The 27781-nt window shown below is 31.6% G+C and overlaps 4 protein-coding genes across 4 annotated transcripts in view; 2 read left to right on the top strand and 2 right to left on the bottom strand.

Annotated features, from left to right (window-relative positions):
* LOC144847454 (uncharacterized) overlaps positions 1 to 27781 on the top strand; it is a 76675-nt gene that overhangs the window by 919 nt on the left and 47975 nt on the right. The window lies entirely within an intron of this gene.
* Positions 1 to 27781, top strand: part of LOC144847452 (glutathionyl-hydroquinone reductase YqjG-like) — a 71302-nt gene that overhangs the window by 26341 nt on the left and 17180 nt on the right. The window contains exons 3-5 of the mRNA XM_078703826.1: positions 19842 to 20020; positions 22577 to 22649; positions 23888 to 24086. Coding sequence (XP_078559952.1) covers positions 19842 to 20020; positions 22577 to 22649; positions 23888 to 24086 — 451 coding nt within the window. The remainder of the gene's footprint in view (positions 1 to 19841; positions 20021 to 22576; positions 22650 to 23887; positions 24087 to 27781) is intronic.
* LOC144847437 (uncharacterized) lies at positions 3325 to 10972 on the bottom strand. The gene is made up of 2 exons (XM_078703800.1): positions 9778 to 10972; positions 3325 to 4496 (listed from the first exon to the last, which is right to left on the bottom strand). Exons 1-2 carry the CDS (start codon positions 10860 to 10862, stop codon positions 4013 to 4015), a joined length of 1569 nt encoding a protein of 522 aa, XP_078559926.1. The 5' UTR covers positions 10863 to 10972; the 3' UTR covers positions 3325 to 4012.
* LOC144847747 (uncharacterized) lies at positions 14250 to 17709 on the bottom strand. Its single transcript, XM_078704255.1, has one exon. It carries the CDS (start codon positions 17392 to 17394, stop codon positions 16099 to 16101), a length of 1296 nt encoding a protein of 431 aa, XP_078560381.1. The 5' UTR covers positions 17395 to 17709; the 3' UTR covers positions 14250 to 16098.

Raw genomic sequence — 27781 nt, 5'->3', positions numbered from 1 at the left:
GGCCTCATTTTCATGGTATACAATGCCATCATTTGTTCCATCTTCATTGCTCTTCTCTGATGCACTCTTCTTCAATGCACTTTGTTCAAGAACTTGTTCTCCTGTTTTTCTATTTGTATAATCTCCATCAACAATAACATTCTTAATTTCCTTTTTTTGCTCATCAGTAATCTGTTTCCCATTCATGTCAGCTGATTCATAAATCCAATTTTCCTCCATGACACTCTCCTTACTATTTTCCATCATCTCCTGATTTTCTCCTTTTGTTGTTCGATTTACTTTCAAGTCAACCTCAACGTATTCATGATCATCTGGTGGTGCTGATTTGAATGAAGGATTTTGTTTATATTGAGAGCGTCTTCTTACATAATAAATGATGAAAATAATCAGAAGTAGAATGATGACAAAAGCTACTGACATGATGGCTATTGGATGTATTGGAAAATCTAGATTTTCAGTTGAATTTTGTTCATATGTTGTTGCAAATTCTGTGGAAGTTGTAGGCATAATACTTTCTTCTGATAACTTTGTAATTGTACTTTTGTCAGTGTACTTTGTAATAATTGATTGGTCTGTATTTTCCATTGTGGATATGGTTTCTTTGGTTGCAATTGTGGTTGTTGGTGTATTCCTTATAGAAGATGTTTCAAAGTTTGAAGTGGTTCCAGTGGAAGATGAACCAGCTGTACTTCCTTGGAAAGACTGGTCTGTTTCTGTTTCTTCTGTTGATGTTGTAAAAGACATCTCATTTATAGAACATGATTTTGATGGGCTTATTCCAGGTTCACTAACATTACAAGTGAGACCATGTGGTACAATGTCAGCTGGGTTGTATGTGTAATTTAATGTACATACATTAGATGATGAACAACTTTCTGTGGTTAGAGTCCTTCCATTGCTTCTCCATATCAATGATTCCATATCTGAAGTGTTGTTGTAGGAACATGATGCGATAGAACTAGTATTATTAATTTGTAAACTTGTGCAAATAGGTAATGACTGATAAATGTTCAAAGTAACTGTACTTAATACACTGTAACCACCACTCATTGATGTTAACCTGCATTCATAGTCTCCATCAAGATATTCCCAGATATTGATATCATCAGGAATTATGATAAAAAGACTATAGCCTTCACCAGGAATTGCAAAATAAGGTAACAGTAAGCCAGTAGTATTATCTATTATTGTTTCAGTACTGATATAAGCACTATGGGCAAACCACCTTACAACATTTCCATCATTCATGTTTCCATTATTACAAGGAAGAGATACATTCTGTCCAGGTGTGGCTTTCATGTTTGTTGTTTCTCCGAATACAAATAAAGAATGTTTATCCATCAAGTTCACCAAGAAAATCATACACCAAAACATGAAACTTGTTTTTCTCATTTTTAAAGATTGCCAGCTCACAATAAAAAATATATTAGTCTTTTTGTTTTGTTTTCCTAGACTTTACCCGCTTTTAGATTATTCTTGGTCTTTACTTAGCACTGTCCCTGCAATCCTGTAGAAGAAAATAGTTAAGATTTGTTCATTCTTCAGCAAATTTAACTCCTACTTCACTGAACCCACAAAATATTTGTAACTTGTCCATACACAGCATCTTTCTCACACATGAATTGTTCTATTATATTATTGTGCCTGTCAATTTAACCTTTTAAAAAACAATTAGAGGATGCTTGATAATTTTAAAGGTTGTATAGTAAAACTATATGGTGCACTTTAGTAATAGTAGTAGAAAGAAGTAGTAAAATTATTTTCCTCAAGAGAAATACTTTTAGCTTGGCAATTAATGTTTGAGGTGACTTCCTTTCTCTTTAATCTATGCAGCAGCCAGGTTATTGTCTGTATGCTTACTAGTAAAATAAATGATATGATTATGTAATGTCAGCAAAGCTGAATATGTAAGATTAAAAAGATATGATCACAGTGAAAAGTCATAATAACATTGTAATATTTTATGTGCAGGAAACTATTACATTTACTAGAAACTTTTCAGTATTGTAGGTTAAGTCATTTGTAAGTTTATTCACATTGAAATATTCAAATTCACTTCCTTGTAATATTACCTTAGATTTGAAGGTGTATAAAATGAACACCATAATTTTAATACATCCAAATCATTGTTGAATATGATTTATACTTAGAAAACAAATTAATATTTGAAAAAAATGTGTGGTCTTATAATTTTACTATAGCAAACTAGAAAGCAGTGACATAAAAATACTTTTTTTTTGGCAGAATTCTAATGTCCCCAAATCATCATGAGTACAATTTAAAACCTTATTGAATTAATAAAAAAAAAATTAAAGAAATAGATAGTTTTCATTTTCTAAACTAAATTGATGTTGGTTTTCCCTGACGCCATGTATCATTCCAGTTAGTAATTTGTTGATTTAATTGGACACATTGGTATCTCAGCAATAGAGAGTGCAGGAAAAGTTTAAGTGAAGAAAAAAAAGTAAAACATAAATAAACACAGTACATTAATTATGAGTCCAACAAATATCTTAGAAAGGTCAAGTAGTCAAGATTCATATACCTATAAAAAAAACTTATCTGTTTTAATATAAAATTGAGAAAAAGTTTATGTATGGTATGACTGACTTACCTCCATTAGAGAATGCAACAAACTACATACTAAGTTCACTTCCTTATTACCTACTGTCACTTTAGTTCACTGTTAATAAATAAATAGTGTTTTGTTACGTTGTATACCCCTGGACGTTCTTTGTACATATTCAGACAATATACATTATTTGATTCTAATGTTCTATTTATGATCAATGATGCAAACAAATTGTGACTGCTTGCATAATAAGTTTTAAAAATTGGGGGTCACCTTTGATCCTGAAGGGCTATAATAGATTCAAAATAGGCATGATTTTGACAATATTGTGTAACTTTTTCAACTAAAACGCGCACAATTTTCTAATTCGTATGGCGTGATTTAAAGTAGAAATAGTTTTTAAAAATTTCAAATTACTAGGAAAAGCTGGAAAGATATAATTCAAGAGAAAAAAACATGTACGCATAAAAAAGTTTGCACGCGTGGGAATTTTCCTAATATCCATCCTCATCCAGTTTAAATTCATTGCTATCATCGTGTGTAGATGTCATGTTGGACATTCCATAGCGGTCAGTGTTGTTGTTGTCTTCTGTTTGTTGACGCACAGTGTTCATGTTGTGTAGATTCTGATCATCAAGGGCTTTTTCATACATGATAAATGATGAAAATAACCAGAAATAGAATTATGACAGAAATGAGAAAATACCAAGACAATAGCCATTAGATATATTACAATACTGTTTATTGACTGGTTAAAGTTAGGTTTTTTGCATTTTCAGTTGTAATTTATTTTTTGCTGCCTTTTGTTCTATCATCGTATTCTGTTGGAGTGGTCATGATACTTTGTAATGTTGATATTTATAATGTTATTATACTTTTGTCTGCTTTAATTGAAGTTGCAAGTTAATTATTTAGTTTATTTGAATAGAAGAATGTACTTTACTTTGCAGATTTTTTGTTGAAGCACAAAAGTTTCCAATCAAAATTGGTAAAAGAATTATGAAAGTTTAGAACACAGTTTCACTTTCCAGCTCAATGAGGAAGTAAACATCATTGTGCAATACAGATTTTTATTTTCAAATCTCAGACAAATTCACATCAAGTTTCACTAATTTAAATTTTAAAGTTCTATTGTAAGTACATTAAATCAGTAAAGATGGGTCCAACAGTGGTTTCCTTCCTATAACGTTGGTAATATAGATGTCAGATTTTAATGAGTGACTTATAATTTCACTGCTTTTAAAACAAATCTCCTTGTCTTAGGATAATTAAAAAAAGGTTATTTTACTTTTGCAAAAGTATTTTTGATTAATTTAAGCTCCATCTGCTCTAAAATATATTTGTAATAGTTTAGTAAAGTTTTGTTTTTCTAGTTCTGTTAACATTTGCAAAGTTCTTTTATTCTTATTCTAACAATTCAAGTAAAAGTTGAAAGTTTTGCTATTCACGTTCTAACACTTCATAGTGAAAATAAGCTGGATTTTTAGTTCCTTTTTTGTCTGATTCCTTCAGATCTAACTTAGCATTATTTACATTGATGTCTTCAAGAGATTCATAGGCTTCATTTTCATGGTACACAATTCCATCATTTGTTCCATCTTCATTGCTATTCTCTGATGCACTCCTTTTCAATGCACTTTGTTCAAGAACTTGTTCTCCTGTTTTGTATATTCTATTTGTATAATCTTCTTCAACAATAACATTCTTAATTTTCTTCTTTTGCTCATCAATAATCTGTTTCCCATTTATGTCAGCTGATTCATAAATCCGGTTTTCCTCCATGACACTCTCCACATTATTTTTCATCATCTCCTGATTTTCTCCTTTTGTTGTTGGATTTACTTTCAAGTCAACTTCAACGTATTCATGATCATCTGGTGTTGCTGATTTGAATGATGGGTTTTGTTTATTTTGAGACTTGAGAGTGTCTTCGTACATAATAAATGATGAAAAAATGGTAGTAGTCACTCTCATACTGTAGGCCTACATTTAAAAGTAACACATCCAAATGCCAACTTTAAGTCAATGGCTACCAGATGTCTCTGTGAGACGGTTATTTGAACCAGTACCAGTACCAGTAATCAGTAGAAGTAGAATGATGACAAAAGCTACTGACATGATGGCTATTAGATATATTGGGACACTGTCATTAGGTTCTTCTGGTTTATTTACAGTTAACATTTGTTTGTTTCGTGTTGTACTATCATTAGATTCTGTGGAAGTGGTTGTGATAGTACTTTCTAATGTTGAGAAGTATTTTGTCAAAGTTGTTGTCTCAATAAAAGGTTCAACAGATGCGCTTCCTTCAAAAGGCGAGTCTGTGTCTGTTCCTTCTGTTGATCCAGGGATCTCATTTATAGAACATAATTTTGTTGTGCTTATCGTTCCAGATTCACTAACATTACAAGTGAGACCATGTGGTACAATGTCAGCTGGGTTGTATGTGTAATTTAATGTACATACATTAGATGATGAACAACTTTCTGTGGTTAGAGTCCTTCCATTGTTTCTCCATATCAAAGATTCCATATCTGAAGTGTTGTTGTAGGAACAGGATGCAATAGAACTAGTATTATTAATTTGTAAACTTGTGCATTTAGGTAATGACTTATAAATATGTAAAGTAACTGTATTTAATTTGCTATAACTACCTGTAATAAATGTAAATCCACATTCATATGTTACATTAAGATATTTCCAGATATTAATATCATCAGGAATCTTGATAAAAAGACTATAGTCTGCACCTTCACCAGGGATTGCATAATAACTTGTCAGGAAGCCAAGCATAGTACTATCTAGTATTCTTTCACTACTGATGATGTAATTACCATGGGCATGCCACCTAACACTTCCATCCATCAGTTGATCATTAGTAGTACAAGGAAGAGATACATTCTGTCCAGGTGTGGCTGTAATAACTTCTCCAAATAAAAATAGTGATTGTTTATCCATCAAGCACACCAATAGAATAATCCGCAACAAGATGGTATATCTTGCCATTTCCAACTTCTTTAATGTCGACATGAATATTCATGAATTTATAATGGCTGTTCTTTCTGACTGTGATATTCCTGCTTGTAATTAGATTTTATAATAAAAGTAGTGCCTTATTGATCCCAAAGTATAAATATGTTTTACCATCCCCTAAACCCATCCACACACATCATAACCCTAGTCAGAAATAAATATAACCTAGTTGTTTCCTGCAGCTTTTGTAACTTAATACAATGTATAATAAAAAGTAATTAGTAAATTAGTGAGTATTTATTTATTTAGTTTCACTTCACAGATCAGTGGGTGTTACAACCGCTAATGTAGAAAACGCCAGCTAATGTCGAAACAACTGTTAATGTAGAACAATCCACCGTTTATGTAGAAGGTGAGAAGCGGTCCTTAAATAGAGGTAGTGGTCCTTTAAGAGGTCGTCACTGACGAGTGGTGTGGTCGTTAAGGTGGTCGCTTTCGAAAGGTGGTCAATGATGAGAAGCTGTCCCTTAACAGAGACAGTGGTCGTTCAATAGAGGTGATCACTTTCGAGATGTGGTCAATGATGAGCGATGGTCGATTATGAGAAACAGTCCCTTAATAGAGGTGGTGGTCCTTTAAAAGAGGTTGTCACTTACGAGAGGTGGGGTCGTTAAGAGAAGTGGTCCTTTAAAAGAGTCGTCACCGATGATTATGAGAAGCGGTCCTTAAATAGAGGTGGTGGTCCTTTAAAAGAGGTCGTCACTGAGGAGTGGTGTGGTCGTTAAGGTGGTCGCTTACGAGAGATGGTCAATGATGAGAAGCGGTCCCTTAACAGAGACAGTGGTCGTTAATAGAGGTGGTCACTTTCGAGAGGTCGTTGTGATGGGAGATGGTCGATTATGAGAAGCAGTCCTTTAATAGAGGTGGTGGTCCTTTAATAGAGGTGGTCACTTACGAGAGGTGTGGTCGTTAAGAGAGGTGGTCACTTACGAGAGGTGGTCGATTATGAGAAGCGGTCCTTTATGAGAGGAGGTGATCCTTTACGAGAGGTGGTCGATTATGAGAAGCGGTCCCTTAAGGCTGGTTTCCTGTCGACGTAAGAACATCACTTTTGTTGCGACTACGTCGATTTGTCGTAAGAAATGTGGATTTTACAGGAAACCGATTACGATCGAAAATTTATAAAATCGACGCAACGTAAGAAAAATGGTAACGACAAACGATTTTACAGGAAACCGATGACCTAACAATTGTTGCGTTACGACGTTGTCTTCCGATTTTACAGGAAACCGGGATTTTTTATCTTACGCTTGAATGAACGCCCTTGCGTCACGTTTCTTACGTCTCTTACAAAAGTTGACTTGAAGTCAACTTTCGCAAGAGACGTAAGCGCAATCGTAACAAGCAACCAATGAGCGACAAGAGTTATGACGTAATGTGTATGTCCTTATAGTGAAATAAAGCCGGACAATAACATTTGTATGTATTTACTACTATAATTTTAGCCCACTTTACGATGTTGTACATACTTTACAAATGCACAGTAGTTTCAATATAATAATGTTCTAATCAGGGAGTTTACAACTCATATCAAAATATAATACTCTTATTTATGGACGTGCAATAAACAATCAGCATTTCAAAGAAATCGACATTCTTCTGTTCTAGTCGGTAGAAACGTCGCGAAAATGAACATTTGCAACAAGATAAGATATAGAAAGCCCCTTTGTAGGCCTAAGCAATATAATATTATTATGTAACTTTAAAAAAAACTTGATTTTGTATAATTTATATTGTTTTGTTAAATTTATTCTTATTATAGGCCTGTAAATAATGGGTATCTTACTGCGGTAGTACTATCTCATGCTCGATTAGATATGCTTATAGGCCCATAGGCCAATGCCTAGCCTAGGGCCTAGGTAGGTCTAATAATAATAGGAATCTTGAAATGATTTGCCTTTTTTTAATTTTGAAAACTATTTAAGCCTAGAGGGCCAGGATAATTAATTCATATTTTGATTCATACTACATAGGCCTACTAGCCTGGCTAGGGGCCTATGCTAGTTTGATTATTTGGTCAAATCAATTCCTATTAAATTAAGTATTTTACTAATACTAGGGCCTAGCCTATCTACTGAAAATAATATGTTGGTGTGCTGCACTGACACTGATGCTGAGTAGCTACAGGTACAATAACAACATTTAACATTTCGCGCGAAAAATGATAAAACCCGCTCTAAAAAGAAACACCAATCAGAGATGTTGTTTCAAATACGTCATAAATCTGACCGACGTAAGAAAAAAATTTCAACTTTCGTAACAACACTAAAATCGACGTAAGCATACGACGTGTGTTTCACAGCCAAAATTTCAACTTTCGGGAGCAGCATAACTACAGATGTTTCTTTGCGGCCCGACACGATCTTGACTAAGGTCAACGACGTCAATTTTTTCTCAACTTTCGTAAGAGACGTAAGAAACGTATGAAACGCAAGAATCGTTGCAAAATTCGACTTCTTACGTCGACAGGAAACCAGCCTTTAACAGAGATGGTAGATTACGATTTGTGGTCGTTTTAGAATGTTGGTTGCTTACTAGAGGTGGAAAGACTGATAGCTAAGTAAAGATTGATGCATTTGCACATGATTTAGACATTTTTGTAAAATAAATAACATTTTCTACATTAACTGGCAATAGTAACTACATAAGCTGGGAGGCAATTTTCGTTACTACATAAGCTAGTGTTGATTTTTATTTACTACATAAGCTGTTGGTGTTTCTACATATAAGCTGGAGGTTTTACTACATAAGCGGTTGTTTCGACATTAGCTGGCGTTTTCTACATTAGCGGTTGTAACAGGAGGCAATGAGGAAGTAAATATCACACAGTGTAAAACATTGGGAAATTTATAAGTATACAAAGGCACAAAAGTCATAGTAAATTTATCTCTCTAGGTTGCAAGTAATTTATTTGAATTAAATGTTATCTAAATTATTATGTTCTAAATTGTCAAACTGTCTATATACATTTTCGTGTTTATCCATCAGAGCTGTAGGTAAAGTTGCAAGTATGTTGATTTTAATTTGTTCTTGTTTTAATTGAAGTTGCAAGTTAATTATTTAGTTCATTTGAATAAAAGAATGTACTAGTAACAGATTTTCTGTTGAGCACAATATTTTCCAAACAAAAATGGTAAAAGAATAATTGAAAGTTTAGAACACAGTTTCAGTTCACAGCTCAATGAAAAAGTAAACATCATTGTGCAATACAGATTTTTATTTTCAAATCTAAGACACAGACTGTATTATTCACATCAAGTTTCACTAATTTAAATTTTGAAGTTCTATTTTAATTCCATTAAATCATTTAAAGACCAAAAAGTGGGTTCTTTTTTAACTTTGGTTATATGTCATATTATAATTTCACTGCGTTAAAATCAAATTTTAGTTCAATATCTTCAATTAAGGTCTACAAATCTCCTTGTTTTATGCTAATTTTAAGAAAAGTTTATTTAACGTTTGCAAAAGCATTTCTGATTAATTCAAGTTATATCTGTTCTAAAATATATTTTTAATAGTTTAGTAAATTTGTGTTATTCTGGTTCTATTAGCACTTGCAAAGTTATTTTATTCTCATTCTAACAATTTAAATAAAAGTTTTAAGTTTTATTATTCCAGTTCTATTAACACTTCAAGTAAAAGTTGCAAAGTTATTTCATTCTCATTCTAACAATTCAAGTACAATTTTCAAGTTTTGTTATTCTCGTTCTAACACTTCATAGTGAACATAAGCTGGAATTTTAGTTCCTTTTTTGTCCGATTCCTTCTGATCTAACTTAGCATTATTTATATTGATGTCATCAAGTGATTCATAGGCTTCATTTTCATGGTATACAATACCATCATTTGTTCCATCTTCATTGCTGTTCTCTGATGCACTCTTCTTCAATGCACTTTGTCCAAGAACTTGTTCTCCTGTTTTGTATATTCTATTTGTATAATCTTCTTCAACAATAACATTCTTAATTTTCTTCTTTTGCTCATCAGTAATCTGTTTCCCATTCAAGTTAGCTGATTCATAAATCCAATTTTCCTCCATGACACTCTCCTCGTTATTTTTCATCATCTCCTGATTTTCACCTTTTGTTGTAGGTTTTACTTTAAAGTCAACCTCAACGTATTCATGATCATCTGGTGGTGCTGATTTGAACGATGGGTTTTGTTTATATTGAGAGCGTCTTCTTACATAATAAATGATGAAAATAATCAGAAGTAGAATGATGACAAAAGCTACTGACATGATGGCTATTGGATGTATTGGAAAATCTGGATTTTCAGTTGAATTTATTTGTTCATATGTTGTTGCAAATTCTGTGGAAGTTGTAGGCATGATACTGGTTTGATTTACTGGTAACTCTTTAATTCTACCTTTGTCAATGTACTCTGTAGTAAAGAAAGATGTTTCAACTTTAGTTGATTGGTCTGGATTTTCCGTTGTGGATACGGTTTCTTTGGTTGTAATTGGTGTGCTTTTAAACATTGTAGTTGGTGGTGTATTTCTTATAGAAAATGTTTTAGAGTTTGAAGTGGTTTCAGTAAAAGATGCACCAGTTGTGCTTCTTGAGAAAGACTGGTCAATTTCTGTTCCGTTTGTTGATGTTGTAGAAGACATCTCATTTATAGAACATGATTTTGATGAGCTTATCGTTCCAGATACCCTAACATTACATGTGAGACCATGTGGCACAATGTCAGCTGGGTTGTATGTGTAATATAATGTACATACATTAGGTGATAAGCAGTTTATTGTGGTTAGAGTGTTTCCATTGCTTCTCCATATCAATGATTCAATATCTGAAGGGATGTTGTAGGAACATGATGCGATAGAACTAGTATCATTAATGTGTAAACTTGTACATTTAGGTAATGACTGATAAATGTGCAAAGTAACTGTACTTAATACTCTGTAACCACCACTCATAGATGTTAACCTGCATTCATATGTTACATTAAGATATTTCCAGATACCGATATCATCAGGAATCTTGATAAAAATAGTATAGTCACCAGAGATTGTAAAATAAGTTGCCAGTAAAGCAAGTGAACTATTATTGCTTATTATCCTTCCAGTACTGATGTAATCATGATGGGCAAACCACCTTACAACACTTCCATCATTCATGTTACCATTATTACAAGGAAGAGATACATTCTGTCCAGGTGTGGCTGTAATAGATATCATTTCTCCAAATACAAACAAAGAATCATTATCCATTAAGTATACCACCATACACCAAAACATGAAACTTGTTTTTCCCATATTTATGGGATTGCCAGCTCACTTAAAATAAAATATATATTTGTCTCTTCTCTTTCTGTTTTCCTAGACTTCTCTATCTTTACTCCTAGACTTCTATATCTTTTCTCCTAGACTTCTCTATCTTTCTTAGATTATTCTTGGTCTTTACATAGCCTTTTCCTGCATAGTCAATCCTGTAGAAGAAAATGGTTAAGATTTGTTAGCATTCTTCAGCAAATTTGACTACTTCACTGAACCCACAAGATATTTGTAACTTGTCCATACACAACATCTTTCTCACACATGAATTGTTCTATTATATTATGACTGTCAATTTAACCTTTTACAAAACAATTAGAGGATGCTTGATAATATTAAAGGCTGTATAGTAAAACAAATTGTGTATGGTGCACTTTATAGTAATAGTAGTAGAAAGAAGTAGTAAAATTATTTTCCTCAAGAGAAATACTTTTAGCATGGCAATTAATGTTTGAGTTGACTTTCTTTCTGTTTAATCTATTCAACAGGCAGTTAAGTTATTGTTTGTATGCTTACTAGTAAAATAAATATGATTATGTATTATGTCAGCAAAACTGAAAATGTAAGAATAAAAAGATATGATCACATTCAAAGTACAGTGAACAGCACACACAGTCATAATTTACATTGTAAAAGTTTTGTACAGGAACCTATTTCAAGTTTGGTCTTTGTCTAATTATTTACTTATGTTATATGTTTATTCACATTGAAATATTCAAATTTACCTCCTTGTACAGTTTTACCTTAGAGTTGAAGGTGCAGAAAATGAGCATCCTCATTCTAATACCCCCAAATAATTGTTAGATATGAATTAAAAATTTAAAAAATAAATTAATATTTGAAAAAGGTATGTGGTCTTTTATAACTTTACTATGGGAAACTATAAAACTTGTTTTTGCAGAATTCTAATGCCCCAAAAGACAGAACAATACATTGGTATCTCTCAGGAAAAGAAGAAAAATAAACAGTGATACAGTAGATAAGTCTAAGGAAGATCTCAGAAAGATCACTAGTGAAGTGTGACATATTTATGCTAAGGCAGTGTGTTGGATGTTCAACTACTGATTGTGAGATCGAGGTTCGAATCCAACTCTCGCCGCAACTTTGCGCTGAATACTAGCTGCATTATGGGCGTATGTTTCCATACATGTTTGATCCAAAAATATGACTGGGATAAATGTTCAGTGCTTAGAGGTTTCACAACATTAGGCGCTATATAAATCCAGGATATTATTATTATTATTGTAAAAAAATTGTAGAAAAGCACATACCTAGTATTTTTGTTATTACATTATGAATACAGTTTTAATAGAAAATTGACAAAAAGTATAATGTATCACTTACCTCCATTAGAGAATGCAACAAACTACATACTAAGTTCACTTCCTTATTGCCTGGTGTCACTGTCACTTTAGTTCACTGTTAATAATAAATAGTGTTTTGTTATGTTGTATACCCCAGGACGTTCTTTGTACATTCACACAATATACACTATTTGATTCTAATGTTCTATTTATGACCAATGATGCAAACAAATGATGAATACAAACAAAGACATCCTGTAATTAAACATTAAAATGAAAGTAAAATGTAAAAATAAACAGATTTCATATCTTATCTTTAACATCATTTTAAACACAAACCATTTGTTTTTGTTTTGTTAATAGTATATATATATATATAGATTTATACTCAGATTATACTTAAGCATATGATTATCGGTATTGATAATAAAATAATAGTTTTGAAAGTAAGGTACTTAGACCTGTACTGTTAAAAAATAGACAAAAGTTTAAAATCTCAGTTTTCAAAGTCTAAGTCAGAAATTAATATTAGTAGTAGACAGATACATTTAAAGTAAACGTTAAATATTTTCCCTCAATGTTTGGCTTATTGTAAGAGGATACCAAGTACAAGATTGATTCATAATATTGAAAGAATAAATTTATAGTGAATAGTAACTATTTTGTTATATATTCATATTCTTTAAAAACTTAGTCATTAATCATCAAGGACCGAAACAAAACACAGCATATGAGGAATTGTAGGAACATAAAGTAGATTATTGCATTTGACCCTGATGCGGAATTTTTTTTATATCACCCTATACTTACATCATACGTCTGTAGAAAAATAGAAAAAGTTTCAATTTTATACAAGATTTGTTTAGTGACAGAAAGACTAAAACAAAACATAGCATATATTACAGTTATTCAATATGATCTGGTAATAAGGAAATTTGACATAGCGCCCTCTATTTGTAAGCCACTATGAAATAGGAATCTTTTAAAAGAAAGTTAAAGCATAAAATAAGAACAGTGCATTTGTACAATACATAAAATATCAAGTCAATGATAGTTTAAATAAAGGTAATCAATAAGAAATCATATTTACTCCTTAAAATTGCATTATTTCACATTACCTGTGTAATCATGTTTTCAATGAATGAATCCTAAATGAAATGTTCAAATGATGTCATGTGACAATCCTTCCATACATCCGATCACGTAGCAAACATCCGTCACAATTTGCATGTTTTGTTTTTTTTTCACACAAATTCAATTCATATCCGTAAAGAATTGACCAAAACTGGAAGTGAGCAACAGTGTTGTTTTCCCCTTTATAATGCAACTGTATTTTCACATTGAAATTCTAAAGCAAAACTAGTTTGACAAAAAAAAGTGTGATGTGCCCAAATATGGTACTGATATGCCCAAATATGGTAGTGATATGACATCATCAGGTCCATATATGACACATCACATTTTGTTGTCACATAAAGTTTAGACCTTTGCTTGGGGTGTTTGATTCACTTCGCTTGTTTTTCATTTCTATCCACCTAACTTTCCTCTACTACTTGCTTTTTTAATAGCTTACAAACTATTATGCTGATACAAAATTGGTGTGTGTACAATATGCTATAAAATATACCAACAACAAGTTTTATTTGAAACTTCAGGCAGAAGAATATACTAAAAATGTAAGCACCACACTTTTGTATGTTAAGATGCGCAGTAACTGGGTTTTGCTGTTTAAAATCATTTCTTACCATTTTTATAGGAAAATTTTAAATAATTTTTACTTTGAAATCTTCAACATATTAAAGAAAAAATGATTTACCGAACCTCAATTTCATTTGAAACATGTGAGTTTCCATCTCCATGTGGTTAAACATATTTTGCTATTTATATAATAAATTTGCCATCTTCTCTTTCACTGGGTTGATTTCATGTTGTTCATGAATATTCATGATTTACTGACATCACTGAAAGTCCTTTTAAAAATCTCAAATAAAGGAAGGCAAACACGACGAACCTTTACACAAAGACAAACATACCAAGATGTATAGTTTCACTGTATATTATTTATTTGTAATATTTACACAATATAATTTATTTAAATTAAATATCATATACATGTTTTATTTACATTCAAGATACAGTTTCATAGTCATTATTATGTACCAAATAACATTCCTTATGTTAACTATTTAATGTACCATTAAATTAAAAGTAGCCTAATAATGTTTCAATGTAACTTAATTCAAGTCTTTCTATTTCTCTCAAAATATGCAAGGCAAGTTTCAAAGTAGTACTCTTTGTCGGAAACACAATCGCAGAACACTATAAATTTGTAGGCTTTGTAACTTTAAATCATGGCACACAACTAACTAATCAACAATCAACAGTAGTCAGAGAAATATTTTGAACAAAAATGTATAAAATAGACTTTGTTTTAACATGTTTACTAATATAAATACATTATGTTATTGATTTGCAAATAATAAGACTTTAATGTCCAAACTAAACTGTGTATTAGTATTGATATTATTTAAAGTTGTTTTATAACATTTTTGTTATTTTTTATTCAGTTTAATATTGTTATCCACCGTTTAATATATAAATCCTGTTTGGCAAAATAAAAAATGTTTTCCTACATCTCCACATTATATTCATTTTTACCACTGTTTCGTCACAATTTTCTGGTTAAATTTCATATTTTGGTAACTTTTTGTTTACCAGCCTGACGATTTGTTTTCTCAAAATCAATTCACAAAGGACGTGACACACAGATCACCTGAGTTTTCCATTCTCGGCTGCCGACATCACTCACTCCCTGGCAACACTCATACCTCAACAACACAACTTAGAAGGATGCTCTCATAAGATGTCTGATTTCAGAACTTTGGCTTCAGAACACATGTTTTTTATTTAAAAAAAAAAGAACACATTCAACTTTCAAAAATGGATGTAATCTTTAGCTCTGTCTACACTACCAAACTAGTTTTACAAAAAAATGTGTGATGTGCCCAATATGGTAGATATTTTCAAATATGGTAATGATATGACATCATCATGTCCATTGGCACATCACATTTTTTTGTCAAATTTGATAGTGTAAACAGAGCTTTAAATATCTTAGTACACCATGAATATTTTAATGTATTTTAGGGATTCGAAACAATAATGTATTACACTCACACACATTCATTCAGTCAGTATTTAGATATCACCAATCAAATTAGAGAAAGGCAGTTTTCTACTATTTATACCTTGTTATTTTAACTGTTTTGTAATTATCTTGTTTTTCCCTTCATATGCTCTTCCAAGCTATGACCTGGGATGTTTGTTACATTCTGATGTTTTTTATTTGAAATAAAGAATGATTTTAAAATTTCTCTATCCCATTCATTTTTTCACTGTAAAGATTCTCGTTTTCGTGACCACCTTATTCTTTTCTCGTATCATAACGCCTTTCATTAAACCTCTTAATGGTTTGTTTACGTTTGTCCTGCTTCCTATTACCATACAGCGAGTCACTCATTGTTACAGCACATTATATAACATTAAAACATATTATAAACACATTTCCTTAGAAATGATTAATGCATAAATATTTAAATGAAATCTGTTACGTAACAACTATAAGTATTGTAAGGTATTTCCTTATAGAAATTATTTAATTAAGTTATAAAGGAATAATTGATATTAAAAACAAAAATGATGTTATATCTTGTTATATTCCTTGTTTAGTTTGTTATTTTTCCAGATTATTGCATATTATTGTAGGTATTGACTGTTCCAGAGTTCTTTGTCATCCAACGATATCATCATTGAAGTTCTCTGCTCAAAATTCAGGGTCACATTTTGTTAATGAAGTAAAAAATGTTTTTATTGCCAGAAATTGGTAATTAAACATTTCCTACATGATGCATTGTTCAAACCGGATTAGATGGTGTACTGTCAGTCACTTGGAATTCTGTTTCAATGGGCAATTTAACTCCGGTCTTTGTCTTAAAACAAATGCAGTGACACGCAATTAAATATATCATAAACTGAAAAATTATTATTGCAGATAATGCTATGAAAAGTATACCACCTTCAGAAGTTTTTAAATTAGAAATTGGAACATCTGGTAAAGAATATAATGTTTTTTCTGTAAATAAAGTCCTGTTTGTAGTATTTAGTATTGTGTTAGTTACTGTCTGAATTTCTGAAGTGCTCAATTGTTCCACTATTTTAAGTGTTTTTATTTTTTGAATTGTAAGGCGTGTTGTTGCCATTGATATACCTGCTTTTGTTCTCACATAACATGAAATAAGTTTGTTATCATCACTTTCAGATATTTCAGATATCGTAATCATTCTGTTATCATCAAAATATGAAATTCTATTTGTGCTGATACTCGGCTGTACTTGCCATGTATATTCTAAAATAGGCAGGTTTGATTCCCCTTTGCATAGATATGTGGCATCCCCTCCAATGCTTACAGATGGTTGTACAGATTCAATGTAAGGTTCTTTGACAACATTTATATATCCCAGTAAACATGAAACTTCATAATTTCGAAAATGTGTTGACCTGGCGCGACAACGAAATACAAATCCTTCAAGTTTGCGTGTGATGTTGACGAACAAGTAAACAAACGAAGGCTTGTACGAATAATCCAAATAAACGCCATCTTGATAAACTTTACCGAGGTGATCCACAAGGTCAAGATGTATAGGAGGTGTACCGACCTGGGAGAAGCATAACGGAACTATCTCATTTTCTCGTATTCCACTTTCGCTTTCTCCTCGAATGCACTCTGGGTATTTGTCCGCCTTTGGGAGGTACGCCACTTGTACAAAAGACGTACGTGATTTTAACATAAGCATCCGATCTAGTGTTCTGTATACATGACACGTGTAATTCCCAGCATCGGCCCGCTGTGCATTTTGAATTCTAAGATTATACTGTCCTTTAGATAAGTCTCCAAAAATAACAAATCGCTTCTTATCTTTAATTGCCGTAATATTACGTCCACTCGTTATCATCTGATCTCCTTTATACCATTCCACGGTATATTTGTTGGTAAGATGTGAGACACGACATGATAGTTTAATCTTTCTGTTCTCTGGAATTATTTTATCCTGCGGCTGATTTAAAATTTCTAAATGTAAAGCATCCACTAATGTTGTTACAGATGCCATCAGTGTGAGTACAATCCAAGTATAAATAATCCTACGATACATTGCGTTCTTTCACTTCACAGACCCAGGAGAATTCCGAACAAAAACGTTATAGTTGGTCCGCCGCTGCAAGTTCTTGTATGTGCGTTTACATCGGCAGTTTATCTCGAAATGAAGTATGAGTCAGACGTTGTTTGAATGCTCTGAAGCCTGAGCTAAAGCCATGTAGTTGTTCCCCTTGAGGTCAGACGTATTTCCTCCAGGTTTTTCTACGTTGACAGATGACAGTAGATTCAACGCCTATTAAACCAAGGTTTCCACCAACCACAGCCAAAAAACAACCACTGTCACTCTCTTGTTTTTCAGCTCTACCTACGATGACACAGTTCGCAAGCAACAGGAAACAATCTCAGTTTCCTAATTTTATATTCCTTTTATGTAATTGAAGGTATTTCTCTGGCAAATTGTTCAAAGTATTCAAACTTTAAAGGCCATTTTAGTTCATGAACTTTTAGGAATCGCTATTGAAAATGTCCAAATTTATTTAGTATCGTATGAGTGTTTTCGGTCGGAACATAGCAATTGCACTTTTAGACCATGTTTCATTTCACATGTGCTATTCTTTGCTATTATTCAATTAAAGTGTGGTTTTAAACATGCCAAAAGAGAAGTACTGTAATAGTTGACAATATCCTTCTCATTATTATAATCTACATAAACCTGACAATTCTAAATGTCACTCACTCAAAGTTCACTAATCCTTCAGAAAGCTCTGTCTATCAAACTTTATATGACAAAAAAATGTGATGTGCCCATATATGGACATGATGATGTCATATCACTACCATATTTAGGCATATCATTTGGCACATCACTACCATATAAAGTGTGAAAGGTAAAATGTCGAAAATTACTCTATGGAAACAGTTTTCAAACCGATATTTGACGGTCGAGACCAAATTCAATCAAAAACCATAAAAACCTTTTAAATCCGTATTCTCTTTGCTGCATTTGATATTCAAATGAATAAAAACTGATTGATTTAGTAGTGTTAAACATAATTTGATTTATTTTTATGGGTCTCCACTATCTCAACATCTGCGGAACTGCCACTGCAAAATATATAAACTCAGATATTTTAGTATGAATCAGCATTGTCATGCAATTGTACTACATGTTATGAAATCATAACCAAATGATATCTACTCTTAAACTTTAATTTAAAAAAAAAAATGTACTGACATGTTATGAAATCACAACCAAATGATATCCACTGTTAAACTTTAATTGAAAAAAAAAAATTGTACTACATGTTATGAAACCACAACCAAATGATTGATATCCACTGTTAAACTTTAAAAACAAGCATATCCCTATTAAGTGTAATATTAGCATGCTAATAAAACAATAACATCCTAAACATAATTGTTCAGAAGTACAACCTTCCTACACAGAACTCTGTCTTCTTGTATACTTTTTATTTTAATGATAAACATTCTTCCGTTTGTACTAGAATGCTGACAGTCATTGAAATGTCAGTTATTGTAATGTCAGTTATTGTTTTTGAGTTCACTAGCTAAAGTTTTGTACAAACTATCAATTACTCCCACACACTTATCTCAATTTACGGATCTTTATTAAACAATTAGTTAGTCAATCCAAACACAAAAACAACAGTTAGGCCCATTAAACAACATTTGTGGTTTTTATTGTATTGTGTTGTTCCGCCCACAAATGTCTTTTTTCATAGAATGATTGAAAATTTCATTTTTTCACTATCACTGTTAATAGATAGATAGATAGAAATCTTTCTTTATTCTGGATATTCATTCAATATTTGTACATTGTTCTTCCTTGAAGTCCAGTTAACACTTACAAATTACAAATATAAACAATAAAAATGGAAAATTATGAAAACGTTTTTAAAGACTACAATATCACAAGAAGCAAGAGAAAAATACAGTTAGATCAAATTTTTAAACGATTGCAAAGTTAATGAATTTATAGAGCTGCGAATATCTGGTGAAAGATTATTCCAGAGTTTGACTGAGTGGTATTGAAATGTTCTTTTACCAGAATCATTATGCCATTTTGGTAAGACTAAAGTGTTTTTCGATTTGCTTAATGTTTAATGGTGATCACATTCAAATTTATGGACAAATGAAAGCAATTATATTTCAGATTGTTGTTATGTATTTAGTTTTGTTTGTAAGCATTAAAGATATATTGTCTCCCTAAACATTTTTTTTTTAATTTGTTTGTTAAATATGCCATTTTAATGTAGCATAATAGTTATTCACTGAAAAAAAATGTAATTCAAAGAAAAAATACATATATTGTCTGTTTATGGTTAAATGCAACCATTTATTTCAAAATATTATTTTTATTCATTTTTGGCTAATGAATAACTACAAACTTACCTATTCAAAGTTTGATTTTATTTATTTTTTTTATTTGTTTTTCATGTTTTGCGGATATATCTTTACTCATTTTTCTTTTTTAAATTACAGCTGATGGTTCTAGTGGGTTCAAAGCGGAGCCAAATCGTTACCATCTGTACGTATCACTGGCGTGTCCGTGGGCTCACCGCACGCTTATTATGCGCAAGTTGAAAGGTCTGGAAGACGTGATTTCATACACTGTTGTTGACTGGCTTATAGGACCAAAGGGATGGAATTTTACTGATAAGGTTTATCTTCTATTCTATCTATTATTACATTTATCATGTTATATTCATTTTATAACTTAAGTGTCAACTGCATTTATGTTAGTTAAAGATAATTAAATAACATTAATGCAGTTGACACTAAAATTATTATTATTAATATAACATTGTTATCACAATCAAAATTTGTCTGTACAGATTTCTTTACGTTAAACTCCTAGCAAACATCATTGCCAGATGAAGATTTGTTGACAATACGTACATATCTATCACTGGCTTAACTTGAAGAATTGTATACAGATAGTTAATATAAAACCAGACGAAAACATTTTTTGTATTTTAAACTTTCTAATTCTTTCTTCTTAATGTTGACCTTCCCAATTATAAACAGTTTTTTCCCCAAAAGTTTTATTTTATTTTTTACCCTCACCTAGGATGTTACCTCTGTATAGATGTATGGCTGTTTATTTGTGTGTTTGTTTATAATATTTTAAAAATTTACCTAATCATTAAACTCTTGAAATGCAATTATATAATATAAATTAGGAGTGGAGTGGAGTTGTGGCTTGGTGGTTATGATGCTTGGCTACACTCCAAGGGTCCTGGGTTTAAGTCCCATCACATGTCAGGATTTTTTCTAAGGACAAAAGTACAACTCCACTCCCAAAGACTTGTAATAAGACTTTGTTTATGTAGAGCATCTAATATGTATATGTTTGTCGTGTGAACCTCTGAGAGTCCCTAATGATCAGCAATTGCTGGATGGATCACCCTCATTAAATTTTTAAAAAATATATAAGTACTCTAATATACAGTTAAAATTATTGTTGAAATTAAATTGTGCAAATACTGGTGCAACCACCTGCTGCTAAATAGCAGAAATACATTAATAAGTGTAATTTGCAACTGACGCCAATTTTCCTCATTTCTGATCCCATAATATATTACTACAGTAAGCGTGTTATTTTAAGGGTCAAGCTATATACTGTAGCATTGCGCCAGTTTTCTATACGCTCTTCCTAAATTCGTTCAATTCCTCACGCCACAACAATTTTTATTTCACTTCCTTCCGGATTTGTCTTGTTTATTTAAATTTTACTCATTCTATTGGCATGGTAATGGTTAATTTTAAATGGCCTTCGCTCATATTCTGTTTATTTTTGTCATATTTATGTATTTGGATAGCCCAAGGAGTTGTACTAAGTTCATCAAACCCCTTTACCACCTCTAGTCTAAGCCGCCTGATCATACCAATTATCCTATGCTTTTTGCATTGTAAAATTATGCAGTTTACTTGTCAAAATAATCTTGTTATATTATAAGAATTTAATCCTAATTTTAAATCCAGTCCTCCTTCAAGTTGTGAATCGTTTCCCAGAATGCATTGCTTCTCTTTTACATAAAAGGCAGCTACATTGTAACTGTTGGTATCATATTTTTAATTTGAGAAATAACATGTGCACCATTTGAAATAAATCCAGTAATTATTATGTTTTTATTATAAAATCAATCACATTAAATGTTTTCTTGTTACTGTAAGAATTATTTTTCACAAAATAACTTTTTTTTTGTAGTGTTGATGTTCACAAAAATGTTTTCTGGTAGATAATTGTTGTAATTTGCTATTTTTCATAGAATAGTAGATACATTAGTATGTTTTTTTTTTCATTTTTCATAGAAAGAATATCTAATCTTTTCTAATAGATCGAGTGTTATTTTGCGATTTTTCATAGAATAGCTAATCTTTTATGATGGGTGTTGTTGTGGAATTTTTAACTCGTTGAAGATACCTTGTATGGTTTGTATTTTTTTGGTCCTGTAGGACTAACTCCAAACCGGATATCCTCATCAAATACATACACCTGGAACTTGATAAAAACCATCTGGAGATGTCAATCATCGCAAATTTGCGACCTTTGACATTGTTTGCGGCCTTTCCCAGAATCCATCACGCTTTGGATGCTTCCATCTATGCAGTTACCACAAACTTTTTGTAAAATTATTCCACTTTCTTGTTTGATTGTTGTCGTGGAAATGAAACATGTGGAATGGATTTTTATCCCGTTCAAATTGACCTTAAATTTCTAGGCCTGGGATTAAAAAAAATTATGTTTTTCTTTCGCTTTTTCCTAAGCGGATCAACAGATTTCTGTCAGATGCCTCTTTCTTATTGTTATTTTTTTCTTATTTAAGTTACCCTTGTTGCTTCAGGGTTTTTAAAATATATCATTTTTATTTAAGAAATTATCAAGTTTTCTACAAATCCTCTAGGTGTATAATCATTGTGCCATGTGAAAGTGTAGGTTCAAATCCACATTGTAGGCCTAAACAATACATTTATAGGAATATACCCAAATTTTGACATCTATGCTACACAGTGTCTCTAACACTGTACACCTTTGTTAAGAATTTTTCTTTGTTGTTGATCTAATAGATCGAAAGTACTAACAAATTCTCTTTTGTAATATTAGGATCCAAATGAAATTATTTCAAGATTACATATGTTATTCTCGAGAACAATTCATCTGGTTTCAAATGATTTATGTTACTAGAATTTTTTCCTTTATTTTGTATTATTAGAAGCCAAAGTGTACTCTTGACAATCTCAACAATGCACAGTATATGCGAGAAATCTACCAAAAAGTTGAACCAGGTAAGTTTTCAAGAACTTTCCCTTTCCAATATTTTTCCTCCCTTTTAACCCATCTTTTCCTCTCTTACCTTACCCCATTCTTTTCCCTGGAAAAACTTTTTAACTAAAGAATTTAAGATTAACAAGTCTTTTATAGCGCACATTTCTAAGATGAGCTCATTATGAGCGGCGCTTCACATACTGTCATAGCATTTTTCATTCTGTTGATTTATAATATTTACAAGAAAATGTCATATTCAGTATGTGTATTTTTTTTTCTCAAAAATTCCCATTTTGCCAAAACTATAATTACATTTAAAAATGTCAGATTCTGTAATAAATTTCGTAACTGTATATTCATAATTTGGCATCAGTTTAAGGATGCATCTCCTAGACAGATATATCTTAATTAATCAACTTGTTCCCCCGGAAGAAATTACAAATTGAGAGCAAAAACGTGCAAAAAAGAGCAAATTTTGCTGCGAGCATTCGTATCTATTGTCATGTTTGCCAAGATTTTAATAGCAAAAAGCCCCAAAGAAACCCTGTGTCAATTAATAGCAACTTCCTAAACGCATCAAGTTTCCTGATTTCTGTACAGATAGCTGTCCCATGTATTTGACATGTCGATGTAGAATTTTAAATGTTTTGAAGAAATTCCCTATTATCCCTTCCTTTGAATTTCCTCCAATCACTGCAGATGAATTGCCTAAACTTTCTGACTACAGCAACCCTGAACTATTGTACAGATTTTTTCTATGTTAGCCTATCACAACCTGCTCATTTTTTCCACTTTCAAATTGTTCATTGGAATAATTATTAGGATTATGTTTCTGTGAAGCCCTTCTCAAGCTTTTGCTTTCTGGGATTTTGCCTCTCTTAATTTACTCAGATTAACTGTTTAAAATTATAATCTATTACAGTTGAGAAATAAATGTTTGAATTGAGTTTTACCAAAATTCCACAAACCATCACAAATTTTTTTTAAAGATAAAATAGCCAATGTTTAGGAATGCTGTTAAAGCATTTAAATATAATAAGGAAAAAAAATGTGTCAATAAATGTTAATAAAAGTTTAATTCAAAGGACATATTTTTTTAACTAAAAGTTGAAAACTATGTTGATATTTATATTAGATGGCAGAAGGGTTGAAATGCCATTACTCTTTTTGGTTCGGCACTTTTTATTGTGTACGTAAACCAAATACTTTTTTTTCAGTCCATTCAAAATAAAAATATATTATAATATAAATTTTGTAGGATACTCTGGCGCTGTTACTGTTCCGTGTTTGTGGGACAAAAAAACTTCAACAATCGTGAATAACGAATCGTCAGAAATTATACGCATGTTTAACAGCAGCTTCCAAGAATTGTGCAAGACGGACAAACAACGAAAGCTAGACTTCTATCCAGAGAATTTACGTGAAGAAATTGAAGAATTGAATAGCTGGATCTACCCGTAAGTGTCTCTTATACACCCACCTTGATAATGGTACTGATAATGATCAGGTCCATCATGTATATACACCATTTCAATATTTTTGCTGCTCATGGCACTGTGGACTTACTGTAGAGATTTTACACTTTTCAACTACATGCTTCTCTGCAGTGCTCCCAATTCAGGCACTCTTTCTACTGTTCAATATTTCAATATTTGTACATTGTTCTTCCTTGAAGTCCAGTTAACATGATGACAGCATGGTATCGCTATGATGACAGTGAGGGTATATATAACTAGCCACCTCAAATTTTGGTTGTTGGCAGTGGGGGTTGGGGGTATACACACCTCGAATTTTGGTTGTTGACAGTCGGGGTTGGGGTATATACACATCCAATTTTGGTTGTTGACAGTGGAGAGGTGGAGGGTTAAACACCTCATATTTTTTTTCCCGTACATGATACATGGAGCATTATAGAGTTAACCACGCCCTTCCTAATAAGATCAACATTAAAATTATCTTCAAGATATAAACAAATTGTTCAGTACCTTTAAACCTTAATGACAGCCTTGTATGATAATGTTGAATTACAAATTCTTAAAATTTGCTATCTTTTTCGAAGGACAAAATTGATCCATATTTGTCTATTTTTAGTTTGAAGGTTTCATGTGAGTCAACTAAAATCTTTACTAATTTACCAAATGTAAAAAAAACATGGATAGAAATTTCAGAATTAATATGATAATTCTGCGAAATATATAAATTTTGCCGGCACACACTGAATACTGTTTACAAAATTGTAATCTTTATGGTAAAATTAGTTTAAACAAGAAATATTTCTTACAAAAAACGCTGCTCGCTTATTGACGTAACAGTTTTAAAGATATATTGTCCCTCTGAAAAATATTTTTTATTTCAAATTTGTTTTTGAATGTGTCATTTTATTGTCACATAATAGTTATTTTACCTGAAAAAAATGTAATTAAAAGCAAAAAATACTTCAATTGTCTGTCAGACAATGTGGTTTTTGAGTTAAACGTTTCTTTTCTCTTTTTATAATGTGAATTTTGTTACACAAGTGAATAACGACTCAATTTAGTTTATTTTATTGCTAAGGTCAAGTCTGGGGGTCACTTCATCACGCCTTAGATACTTCAAGTGTGAAGTATCATATTACAAACAAAAACTTTCTGTCTGTTTTGATAATAATTCAATGATTATCTGACAGCGAAATACAGTATTGTCATGGGACTCATAAATACCAGAAATGCAGCTGGTACCTATAAATTATAGTCGAGTTTCCATTTTAGCAAAAATGTCAAAGTGTAGTACTATAACTGCTGCTTGATTTCATCTAATAAATGAGTCATCTCGTGTGACGTAGCGGGCTAGAGCAGCACACAGCGTGGAAACTAGACATTATCAAAAATGTTAGAACATAATTATAGAATGTATATTGAAATTAGTTTTAATGTTTTTACTTCATTTCTTTTACAAGCACAAACTTCATTAATATTTCACAGTTTTAGTTAAAGTCATCAAAAAACTTCTTAAACTCTGTCTACACTATCAAACTTTATGTAACAAAAAAATGTGATGTGCCTATATATGGACATGATGATGTCATACCACTACTATATTTGGGTATATCACTACCATAGTTGGGCACATCACACTTTTTTTGTTAAACTAGTTTGATAGTGTAAACAGAACTTACACTTAACGAAAATATCCCACAATACATTGCACAACTTTTAACTGATTGCACGGATGTATTGCAAAACAGAATTGTTAAACACATTAAAGCGGTGGTAGTAGAAAATGATTTAATGAATTATTTGTGTTTATTTAATTATCATCATCACAAACAATGACAGGATACCAAATTTGTTTGTTTAATTAATATTGGAAGTCAACATTTGTGATGTGTAATTAAACAATCTCCTACAGTTACAAATCCTTTTTGTTAATTAATCTTGGAAGTATACATTTTTTATGTTTAATTAAACAAATTTCTAAGTCCTGTTAGAATTGTCTAATTATTTTGTACTATTTAACAAATTCCTACTAAGCTCTGTCTACACTATCAAAAAGTGTGATGTGCCCATATATGGACACGATGATGTCATATCACTACAATATTTTGGAATATCACTACCATATTTGGGAATATCATTACCATATTTGGGCACTTTTTTTTTTGTCACAAAGTTTGATAGTGTAGACATGGCTTTAGAATTGTCTGCAATTTAAGTTTTTTTTTGTACTATTTAAAAAATTCCTATTAAGCTCTGTCTACTAGTCAAACTAGTTTGACAAAAAAGTATGATGTGCCCAAATATGGTAGTGATATTCCCAAATATAGTGATATGACATCATCGTGTCCAAATATGGGCACATCATATTTTTTTCTGTCGCATAAAGTTTGATAGTGTAGACAGAGCTTTAGTAATGGCAGATATAGGACTCGTATCCAAGTGAAATATTCCGGTTATTTACGTTAATTTCTTATGAAGACAAATTTGTTACTCAACTTCATTCTCAACAAAATATAATCTAATTATTAGTGTGTGGTTATTATGTAATAGATGGATATATCCAAGTTAATTAAGATACAGGACATGTAAGTCTAAAAATAAAATACTTAAAGGAACTTAAAATGACAGATACTTGCTTCTCAAGACTGGAAACGTCTTATTCTTTTGGAAAGAACTATTTCACTTAAAAACTGAAATGGTGCTTTAGTGGTGTACGGTGCCTTTAATTGCTTATTTCACAAACAATTAATGTTTCTTGACCAGACGTTTTATGAAGGTCCAAAAAGATCGCAAAATATCATATTTAAAATGCATACATTCTAAACTTTTGACCAGTTTAAATTATATTTATGTTGTACTGGAGTAGATCATTCTTAGCTTTTAACCAGCAGATCTATGGGTTTAGATTTTATTTAAGCATGTCTTGTACCCTATATACTGTACTGAATTATATTATGCAAAGATAAGTCGATCATTTTTAGCTTTTAACCAGCGGATCTTTGGGGTTAGATTTTATTTAAGCATGTCTTGTACCCTATATACTGTACTAAATTATATTATGCAAAGATAAATCTATCATTCTTAGCTTTTAACCAGTGGATCTATGGGTTTAAATTTTATTTAAGCATGTCTTGTACCCTATATACTGTACTAAATTATATTATGCAAAGATAAGTCGATCATTCTTAGCTTTTAACCAGCGGATCTATGGGTTTAGATTTTATTTAAGCATGTCTTGTACCCTATATACTGTACTGAATTATATTATGCAAAGATAAGTCCATCATTCTTAGCTTTTAACCAGCGGATCTATGGGTTTAGATTTTTTTAGCAAAGTATGGTATTAATATCCTGTTAAGAAATTGAGTTATACCATTGAACGACTCGTCATGTGGTATTTGGTTCATGAAAGGTCATCTCAACGGCTACCACGATGTTGCAATTATAGAGAGGGTGGTACCGCTTCTTAAGTTTCATAACAAAATCTGTCACGAAATTTTCTTTGGTTTTAAAATTTACTATCTTTTGAAACGATTTTAAAATACGATTTATTTAAAAAATGAATGCCGAATTGCAGGAATTGCTTTCGGTTTTGATGATTTGCGGAATATATTATTTTATATCTGATTAAACTTAAATCTTGTGCAATTTGTATTTTAATATATGAATTAGATACA

This window comes from Antedon bifida, chromosome 7 (genome assembly GCF_963402885.1).
Source record: "Antedon bifida chromosome 7, ecAntBifi1.1, whole genome shotgun sequence".
Classification (NCBI taxonomy): domain Eukaryota; kingdom Metazoa; phylum Echinodermata; class Crinoidea; order Comatulida; family Antedonidae; genus Antedon; species Antedon bifida.
The sequence above is the reverse complement of the archived record's forward strand: the minus strand, read 5'-3'. Positions and strand labels throughout refer to the sequence as shown.